This window comes from Pongo abelii, chromosome 21, assembly GCF_028885655.2.
Source record: "Pongo abelii isolate AG06213 chromosome 21, NHGRI_mPonAbe1-v2.0_pri, whole genome shotgun sequence".
NCBI classification, from domain to species: domain Eukaryota; kingdom Metazoa; phylum Chordata; class Mammalia; order Primates; family Hominidae; genus Pongo; species Pongo abelii.
In genome coordinates this window covers 42108154-42118960 of record NC_072006.2, presented here as the reverse complement: position 1 = coordinate 42118960, position 10807 = coordinate 42108154, and the positions used below count along the sequence as shown (strand labels likewise).

Here is a 10807-nt window from a genome sequence, read left to right as displayed (position 1 = left end):
GGAGTTGTTTCCATTTCTTGGCTATTATGGATAATGCTGCTATAAACATTCAGGCATGAGTTTTTATGTGGTCATGTGTTTTCAGGCCTCCTGGGCTTATACCTAGGAGTGGAATTGCTCAGTCATTTGGTAACTCTATGACTAACCTTGGGAGGAGAGCCAGACAGTTTTCCAAAGCAGCTACATCCTTTTACATTCCCACCAGCAGTGCATGAGGGTTCCAATGTCTCCACATCCTCTCCAGTACTTGTTAGTGTCTGTCTTTTTTATTCCAGCCGTCCTCATGTGTGTGAAGTGGTAACACATTGTGGTTTTGATTTGCCCTTCCCCAGGAGCATCCCCATGGTACAGAACAGGGAACTGAGGCTCAGAGAGGTGAAGAGCCCTGCCTGCGGCCATGGGGCAAAGATGGGCAGAAGCAGGATTCTAACCCAGGCACCTTCTTCTTCTTTTGTCTGTCTTCCCAGTGGAACAAGAAAAATCCCTCTAAGGAGGTTGGGGGGACCCCTCTATGGGAGTAAAATGGCCAGGGATGGGACAAAGACCCTTGGGAGGGTTGGATGAGACCCTGTGGAATATCAGAACTTCCTGTGGAAAGCCCTTCACTAGTGCCTGGTGCATAGGAGGTGCTCAGGGCTGGTGAGTATTGTTATCACTCTAGCACGACATAGATCCTCCCACACCCTCCTAGAGGGACCTGGGCCTTCCAGAACCAGCCTTGTATGTGGAGATTTCTGGGAGAGACCATATTCATTGAGTTCAGGCTAGCCAGTGGCCTGAGAGGACCACAGGTCATAAGACCATCTATCCCTGGCATACCTGGATTCTGCTGCAGGTGCAGAGCCCTGCCTACTTCATAGCATGGTTATTTTTCATGTCCTCATCCATCCATCATCTATCTATCCATCTGTTCTCCAGCCCACCCTTCTCTGAACCTCATTGTCCTCATCTGAAGACAGAGGATGCAAGGCCTGCTTCAGGGCTACTGTGGTGATCAGCACAGGGCCGGGACACGGGGCCCAGGGCCAATGTCAATCATCATTTCAACAGTTCCCGATCTCCAAGGGGTGCCTGTGGTTTCTGCAGTTGCAGAGCAAGGACCAGATGGCTATTCTGGCTATGAGGGCTTGACCTGAGAGCCCCAGGTGGACACATCCTCAGGCAGATTCTCAGCAGGACTGTAGTGGGTGGGACCCGCTACTGGAATAAGCCAAGGGGAGTCAAGAGCCCAGGGTGTAGTATGGGATGGCAGGGACCGGGGAGGTGGTCCAGACCTGGCAGAAACAAGACAAACTGACTTTACGGCTAAGGGAGGTCTGAGTTCAACAACTCTGTGACTTTTGGCAAGCTACTTAACCTCTCCGAGCCTGTTTCCTCAACTGGAATAAGGGGTTGTTGATACCTCATAAGAGAAAATGAGATCCCAAAGTAAAGTGCCTAAGCCTCTGACCTAATAAATCCACTAGGAGAATCTCAGGCTCATGTGCACCAGGAGATCCGGACCAGTGTGCTCACAGCAGTGTTGTTGGTAAGTCATAGTACCCAGTCGGGAACACACTCCAATTCTTGTCAGCAATACAATGGATAAGTAAGTTGATAGATGGTGAGATAGTCATACAGTGAAATATTATACAGCAATAAAGGTGAACAAATTACAGACACATGCAGCAACATAGATGAATCTCACAAATATAAGACATGAGAAATACAGTATGATTCTGTGCATATGCAGGTCAGACAATGGAGGAAACTCACACACGTTGTTTCAAATGACGTACATGGGGGAGGGCGGAGGAGGGGGAAAGCAGTAGGAAAACAGCTAATGCGTGCCAAGCTTAATACCTAGGTGATGGGTTGATAGGTGCAGTAAGCCACCATGGCACCTATATAACACCTATATAACACACCTATATAACACGCCTATATAACATACCTATATAACATACCTATATAAGACACCTATCTAACATACCTATATAACACGCCTATATAACACGCCTATATAACACACCTATATAACACGCCTATATAACACGCCTATATAACACACCTATATAACACGCCTATATAACACGCCTATATAACACGCCTATATAACACGCCTATATAACACCTATATAACACGCCTATATAACACGCCTATATAACATACCTATATAACACACCTATATAACACACCTATATAACACGCCTATCTAACACGCCTATCTAACACGCCTATATAACACGCCTATATAACACGCCTATATAACACACGCCTATCTAACACGCCTATATAACACGCCTATATAACACGCCTATATAACACGCCTATATAACACACGCCTATATAACACGCCTATATAACACGCCTATATAACACGCCTATATAACACATCTGCACATGCACCCCGGAACTTAAAATAAAAAATAAATACAATGACATACACATAGGTAGTAAGACTACAAAAAGGACATTAAGAATGGGATTATCAGCTGGGCACAGTGGCTCACATCTGTAATCCCAGCACTTTGGGAGGCCGAGGCAGGTGAATCATTTGAGGTCAGGAGTTTGAGACCAGCCTGACCAACATGGCGAAACCCTGGTTCTACTAAAAATACAAAAAAAAAAAAAAAAACTGCCGGGCACAGTGGCTCACGCCTGTAATCCCAGCACTTTGGGAGGCTGAGGCTGGCAGATCACGAGGTCAGGAGATCGAGACCATCCTGGCTAACATGGGGAAACCCTGGCTCTAATAAAAATACAAAAAATTAGCCAGGTGTGATGGCACATGCCTATAGTTCCAGCTACTCGGGAGGCTGAGGCAGGAGACTCACTTGAACCCGGGAGATGGAGGTTGCAGTGAACCGAGATTGCACCACTGCACTCCAGCTTGGGAGGCAGAGCGAAACTCCGTCTCAAAAAAAAAAAAAGAACGAGATTATCTTAACCGTGGGGACAGTGGCTGCCTCTAAGAGGGAGGAGAAGGGATAGATGGAGATGACACATCAGGCTTGGGGAGGTTCTCTTTTGGGGTGCTATGTTTGGTAGGTAGTGGCTACACAAGTATTTGCTTTACATTATTTACAAAACTGTGTAAACATGTTTTATGCAGTCTTCTCTGTGGGTGATTATCTCAGAAGCAAAGAATAATTCGAGTGCCTGGTAACAAGATTGGAGCTGAACAAAAGCTGGTTGTCTCCCACCCTCTCCCTCTGCCTGCACTGGTCCTATGCTCTGCACTGCGAAGCCAGGCGCTGCTTGGGGTGCAAAGCAGGAGAAGGATGCTGAGTGAGGCGTGTGTGTGAGCTAGCCACCTGCTCTCCCGCCTCCACCCCACACACCGCCCCCAGGCACAAATGCCCCAGAAAGACACTGCCCAGAGGTTTTTTTTAAAACCACTTTATTCAGGTTGGCTGGTAGTCATGGACTGGATCATGTATATAGGGCAACCCACCCCTAGGCAAAGCCCTCGGCCTCTCCCACCTCCCTCACGTCATCACTGAGCTGCAGCAGCCAGAGGTGCGAGCCAATTCCGAGGGGAATTGGGTCCAATAGAAATATTTACAAATAACCAGGGGGCAGGTGTGCCCCTGATCGGGAATCGTGAGGGAATAAAGTACCAGGGGGCCCTTGGATCCCAACAGCTCCAGGCCCTGGGGTGGACTTGGCACAGAACCCAAGAGGGAGCTGGGGCACTGGCGGCTGGCAGAGGGAGACTCCTGGGAGTGCCTTGAAGACCCTCAAAGGGGTCCTGCTGGTGCAAAACTCTGCCTGGGGTCATGGGTCCGAGGGGAAGGCCCCTCCCTTCTGACTCGCCGTGTGACAGGGCAGAGAATCCTGGATCTCCTGCATCCCTGGAGGGTCGCGCAGGGAGCTGAACAGGAAGGACCCGCCAGGAGGTGGTGGGGCATCTCGCTGTTCCCCTAGGCCTCCATGAGTGACCCTGCAGAGCCATCGCCCCAGAAGGGCCCTCCTGGGTTCCCTGGGTCTTCACCAGGGGAGAGGCCCTAGTTCTGCTCAGAAGATTCAAGTCCATATTCAGGGAGGGGTCACTGTCCACACCCCCAGGTCCAAGTGAAGGATGGTAGGAGGAGGGAGGTGAGGCTGGGGGGCCCCGGCTCAGGACAGAATGGGGGACAAGCAAGCAAAGCAAAACACTGGACTCCACAGAAGCTGGTGACAGGAAGGGGGTGGCCCCGGGCCCCAGTATGGTCCCCGCCCCAGTGTTCAGGGCGGTTGGCCCCTTGGTGCCCAGGGCCACCTTCTCCGAGCCAGGTCACCGCAGGGGTCTGAAAGGGCAGGGGTGGGTGGGGCTTACATGCTGAGCAAGGGGTGGTGGAAAGAGGGCCGACATGGTGGCCACAGGCGGCCTCGGGGATGGGGCGCGGCTGGACGCAGGCAGTCCGTCCCCGGTGGTCCGGCGGCTCCTCATGCACTCTGTACAGCGTGGGGGCGGGTGGGCAGGGGCAGGGGCATCAGTCTAGAGGCTGCAGGCCTCCTGGTCCACCGAGCGCTTCCTCAGCTCCTTGCCTGGCTTGGGGGGCGGCGGGGCGGGCGCGGCGGGAGGGGCTTCGGGCAGGTGCAAGACGGAGTTCTCCCCCGGCTGCACCCGCAGGTAGGCCTTGACCTTGTGGTGCCGGGCCTTGCCGTCGCTGAAGTCGATGACGCGGCACTCGTAGGTGCCTTCGTCCGTGGGCTTCACCCGGGACAGGCGCAGCTTGTGGGAGATGTTGCTGCCCACCACCTTGACCACCTGGGGGTGACAGAGAGACCGTGACCTGTCCATCCAGTGACAGCGGGGAAGAAGAAGAGTGCGGGGGCGGGGGCGGGTCCCAGGATCGCATGCTAGGGCGGGAGCCCCAGAAACACTCCCACAAGGGCCCACCGAGGTTTGCAGAAGAGTGAGTTAAATAGCAAAAAAGTAAAAGCAACTGCCATGTCCACCAACAGACCGCATAACTAAGCAGTGGCCGGTTCCCTGCATGAAGCACTGCAGAGTGGTCTGAAAGACGGAGCTAGAACTAGGTAAGTCAGCTCAGTGGCAAACAGCAGAGGGAAAGCTCTCACTGCTGCGCATTTATGTAAACAAACACAGAAACCTAATCTATACTGGTTTTGGGGTCTTCCGGGTGTGGAAGTTTAAAATAGACAGGAGGGAACACCGGGGCCTCCTCACAGCAGTGGTGGACTCTGGGGCAGAACACAGGGGAGGAAGTGGACCTGGTGTAGACTACAAAGCAAAGTCTTCGTTTAGTCTTAAAATTTACATTTCCTAAAAAAAAAATAATAGAGGTGCCTGCAGTCCCAGCAACTCAGGAGGCAGAGGTGCAAGGACTGTTTGAGCCCAGGAGTTTGAGGCTTGCAGTGAGCCGTGATCACACCCCTGCACTCCAGCCTAGGTGACAGAGTGAGACCGGTCTTTTAAAAACCAAACCAGGCCAAGTGCGGTGGCTCATGCCTGGAATCCCAGCACTTTGGGAGGCCGAGGCAGGTGGATCACTTGAAGTCAGGAGTTTGAGACCTGGGCATGTTGCCTGGGCAACATGGGGAAACTCCGTCTCTACTATAAATACAAAAACTAGCCGGGGGTGTGGTGGTGCATGCCTGTAATCCCAGCTGCTTGTGAGGCTGAGGCATGAAAATCCCTTGAACAACCCAGGAGGCGGAGGTTGCAGTGAGCTGAGATCGTACCACTGCACTCCAGCCTGGGCGACAGCACAAGACTCCGTCTCAAAAAAATAAATAAATAAAATAACATAACATAATAAAAACCAAAACAAAACAATATAAAGGCGGACGACAAATATATCAGGATGCTAATAACTATTCATTCCACTTGGGGGGAGCAAGGATGTTTGTTATATTCGTCTTTATACTTTGACTTTTTGTTTTATTTGGTTGGGTTTTTACATTTCTATTTTAAAATGGGAGTATCACTTATGTAAAGTGCACACAGCCTGAGGAAATGTTTCCTGTGTGTACACCTGTGTAACCACCGTCCAGAGCAAAGCATGGAACATTCGTGACCCCATAGAGCACACCCTTCACTCAGCAATACTCCCCCCACTGGGGTCCCCCGCTTTCTGACTGACTTCTGTCACCACAGATTTGTTTTTTTCTGTTTTGGAACTCTTGTATGTGTGGCTTCTTTCCTGTGCCTGGCTTTTTCGACACAACCTGTTATCGGTGAGATTTCTCCATGTTGCTGCCTGTATCTTTTTGTTTGTTTGTTTGAGACAGAGTCTCTGTTACCCAGGCTGGAGTGCAGTGGCACGATCTTAGCTCACTGCAACCTCCACCTCCTGGGTTCAAGCAGTTCTCATGCCTCAGCCTCCCCAGTAGCTGGGATTACAGGCACCTGCCACCATGCTCAGCTAATTTTTGTATTTTTAGTAGAAACGGGGTTTTGCCTTGTTGGCCAGGCTGGTCCCGAACTCCTAGCCTCAAGTGATCAACCCATCTCAGCCTCCCGAAGTGCCAGGATTATAGGTGTGAGCCACCATGCCCGGCCATCCATTTGTTCTTTTTCATTGCTGTATAGTATTCCATCGCATGCATACTGCACAATTTGTTTATGTGATCACCCATCGATGGACATTTGTGTGATTTCCAGATTAAAGCTCTCATGAATAAATCTGCCCTGAATATAAAGTTGCTGTGGGTGTTTTTTCAATTAAAAAAGAAAAAGCAGATGGACAGTTACATAAGATACACCACTGGGGAAGCTGGCTGATGGGTACAGGAGACTTAATGACCTATTTTTGAAACTTTTACTGAGACTATAACTCAAAAGATTAAAAAAAAAAAGGAGTTGGGCCTATGGAGAGGGGTGGTGGTGGTGGGAGGGGGCTTCTTTCCTTTCCTGGCCCCTTCTTCTTAGGAAAAAAAAAAAAAAAAACCCCGCCTGCAGCCCCTGTCCTGCCTGGACAGAACAGCGGAGATCAGTTCTCAACTGCCAGCCACTAACCCCTTCTCAGACAGCTTTGTAGGCTCAGGTGAGTGGGCCTCAGACCTGTAGACTACTGGTCCATCTCTTCTGGAGGGACAATGAGCTGGCCTGTTCCTGCCAAGCCCCAGCTCCTAGAGAGGGAATCCCAGCTTCTGGCTCCAGGTGGGATGCCCCTGCTGGTCACCCCTGCAGTGAGGGGGCCAGGATGAGAAAGCACGCCCTCTGCATGCAGCCTGCAGATGTTTCTGAGCCAGTGCTGGGCACTCACATGTGTGACTTCTAATTGTCTTACCAATCTGCCCTGGGGAGGCCTCTTTCATCAACGCCCCAATGGGAAACTCTTGCTGACCTCACGGCCTTTGCGCATACTGGGCCCTCTGCCTGGGTGGGGTTCCCTGTTCATCTTCACCTGCTTGGTTCCCATTCATGCTAAATGTCACCTCCTCCAAGAAATTGACCCCCTGTCCCCACTCCCTCCTATTTCCTGCATAGCAGTCTTCTTATTTTGAATCGTGTATTTGTCTGTTGACTTGATTTTGGGTTCTCTCCCTGGCTAAACCGTACCCCCCATGAGAGCAGGGACAATATTTATTTTGTCCCTGTGAGTGGTTATCACAGAGCCTAGCACTCCATAAATAATCATTAACATTTGTTGAATGAATGGACCCAACCCAAGACCTTCTTTCTCCAACTGAAGTGGTACTCAGATGTCATGCTTTCTAATTTTAAGTCACATGCACATGATGATATGGTTTGGCTCTGTGTCCCCACCCAAATCTCATCTCAAATTGTAATCCCCAAGTGTTGAGGGCGGGGCCTGGTCGGAGGTGACTAGATCATGAGGACAGTTTTCTCCATGCTGTTCTCGTGATAGTGAGTGAGTTCTCACAAGACCTCATGGTTTAAAAGTAGCAGTTTCCCCTTCGTTCACTCTTCTCCTGCCACCATGTAAGACATGCCTTGCTTCCCTTTAGCCTTACACCATGATTGTAAATTTTCTGAGGCCTCCCCAGCCATGCAGAACGTTGAGTCAATTTAAATTTAACCTCTTTTCTTTGTGAATTACCCAGTCTCTGGTAGTTCTTTATAGCAGGGTGAATACACATAACGATATCCACTTTGCAGATGGTGAAACTGAGGCTCCAAAAGAAGTGACTCGCCCAGAGGCATGGAGTCAGTGAGTGGCGGAACTGGGAACAGGCTCCATGCGCTCTCACCCTTTCAGTGGTGTGACAGGCTCACCGAGGGCCACCGGTGCTGGCAGGGCCACAGGGAAGGGAAGAAGAGAGTGTCCAGCAGCAGGGAGCCTGATCTTCCTCCCTCATGCTGAGCCTTCCCGGCTACCCATCGTCCCCTATATGGAGGGAAAGCCTTCAGCAGAGGCACGGAGGTGGGACCCAGGCAGGACTTCCCCATGGCAAGCAGTGGGAAACCCTCCCAGCTGCCCCTCTGGCTGTGAGGGTGCCCCCTCCCTAGTGCCAGGCCCTGCTGGAGCCCACCCTGTCCCTCTGACTCCATCACCTCTGCCCTGCGGTCCTGTGTGCTCTCTCTGGCGAGTTAGGAGATGCTGTTGCAAATGTGCAGCGGGAGCGAATTACCTCAACATCTGCTTCCCTCACGGATATTAATTATCTTTCATTTGTCAACTCTACAAGGCGCTAATGGAGTAATAATGCAAAGTGCTGGGAGCACTCGCTTCTAGGGAGGGAGCACCAAGCGAGGCCCAGCCCTCGGCCCACCCGCTCCCATCCCCCAGATGGGGCCATGAAGGCCTGGATGGCTCCCCAGGGAGCCAGCTCCCTCCCCCCTGTCACCCCCTCTGCCAACAGACAGATGTGGCCTTCAGGAGCACGAGCTCTTCCTCTCTCAGAGAGGAGGAGGGCAGGGAGCACTGCAGGGAGTGATGGGAGGCCAGGCGCTGACCCTGACAAGTCACCAGCACTCTGGCCTCGGTTTTCTTGGGCTAAATTTGTCCATTCATTCAACAAGCATTTAGCGAGTGCCTACCACAATGAGCCAGACAGATTCCAGTAATGCTGGCACGAGCTGACAGTCTAAGGGATAACTTAGACCCCTAACCCATAATCAAGCAACTCAGCGAGTGAACTTCCAACAGGACGAAGGGCGAGGACACACGTCAGACACGACTCCCTCCCAGTCCCTGTGGTCCATGCCTCTAAGCACAATCTGGAGAAGGCAAATAAGATATTTTTAACAAAAATAATAACAGCAACAGTAGTGCCAGTGGCTAATGTTTATGAAGTGCCTGATCACTGTGAGATGATGTGATAAGTTTCATCAATCTTTCTTTCTTTTTTTTGAGACAGGGTCTTGTTCTGTCACCTTAGGCTGGAGTGCAGTGGCGTGATCATGGCTCACTGCAGCCTCAACCTCCTGGGCTCAAGCAATCCTCCCACTTCAGCACCCCCTCCGACCTCCTGAGTAGCTGGGGCCACAGGTGTGCACCACCACTCCTGGCCAATTTTTGTATCTTTTTGTGAAGATGGGGTCTCACTATGTTGCCAAGGCTGGTCTTGAACTCCTGGGCTCAAGCAATCCTCCTGCCTCAGCCTCCCAAAGTGCTGGGATTCTAGGTGTGAGCCACTGCGCCCAGCCACGCTTCATCAATTTTATTTAAACCTCACAATAGCCCTATGATGCGGGCAAAGAAACTGAGACTCAGAGAGGTGAAGCGACTTTCTCAAGGCCACCCAGCTGGTGACAGAGGCCACACCTTACCCACCCCTCTGGGAGCCTTCTGAACAGTAAACTACAGGTCTGTCTTCTCGTGTCTTTCCGGGGCCCCCAACCCTCCAAGTCTTGGGGAAACCCAGCTCCAAACCTCATCAGAGGCCTCTCCCACAGGAGGAGGCCCAATATCCCACTCCAGGAACAGCCCGTTGGATTTCATCCACCACACATTATGCAGAAAGCCCTTCAGCCCAGCCCTCCAAGGCGACTGGAGAGCCCACGAAGAAAGGAGACCCCCGCATGGCAACCCGGCTGTAAATCATAATCACCTCTGCACAGGCATCGACAGGCCTTAGCAGTGCAATTAAGCACCTAATTACGCTGAAAGAGACAAGGCCGAACCCCGGCCAGGGCCAAGTTCAGCCTCCTCCCTGCTCGCCCCATGGCTCAGGCTTTTCCAGGCACTGCAGGGATACCCCGAGGCCAGCTCACATTGGGCAGGCTGGGATCGTCTTCCAGCCACGCCAGAAGAATGGATTTGTACTCGCGATGCCAACCCTTGCCTTCACGTGGCCTCCTGGCAGAGGTGGAGGCCCCAGGGAAGGTGCTGGAGTGAGGAATAGGGGTCAGATGGCTCCTGCCCCAGGCTGGGCCCTGCAATCAGCCTCTATCAGCTCCACCCGGCACTTCGCTGGCCCCTCAGCATGTTCAGAACCCAACTCAGGGTCTCCCCAGACCTGGGCCCCAGAAGGCCTTACTACTGTAGCCAAACTCTGCAATCACCATTTCTGTTTTCTTTCCGCAGTCCGCACACTCCACCCCTGAACCCACTGACCTCCTCTAAACACCATTGGACCCCTTCCCCTTCTCTCCAGAATCCACATCCCCCAGCACTGGCAAAAGCAAGGTCCAGGGCTTCTCCCATCCGGGCCATCACCCCAGCCTCCTCCCAGATCTGCACAACCTTCCAGCCTCTTCTTCCATGACAGCCAGACCAATTTTTTCAAAATGCCCCCAACTTAAACTCTTCGATGGTCCCCATGGTGGCTGACAAGGCCCTTTGAGGTCTCTTCCCAGCCTGCCTCTCAGCCTCATCGGCCACTAGCAATTCCTCCAGCGCACACACCCAGCCAAGTTCCCCACCCCTTGTCAAATCCGCCACACCTCAGTGCTCACTTCAAATA

At 51.9% G+C, this 10807-nt stretch overlaps 1 protein-coding gene across 1 annotated transcript in view; it reads right to left on the bottom strand.

Moving 5' to 3' along the window:
* Positions 1 to 3357: 3357 nt before the first annotated feature.
* Positions 3358 to 10807, bottom strand: part of VSTM2L (V-set and transmembrane domain containing 2 like) — a 42447-nt gene continuing 34997 nt past the window's right edge. Inside the window, exon 4 of the mRNA XM_002830287.3 lies at positions 3358 to 4736. Coding sequence (XP_002830333.2) covers positions 4464 to 4736 — 273 coding nt within the window. The 3' untranslated portion in view covers positions 3358 to 4463. The remainder of the gene's footprint in view (positions 4737 to 10807) is intronic.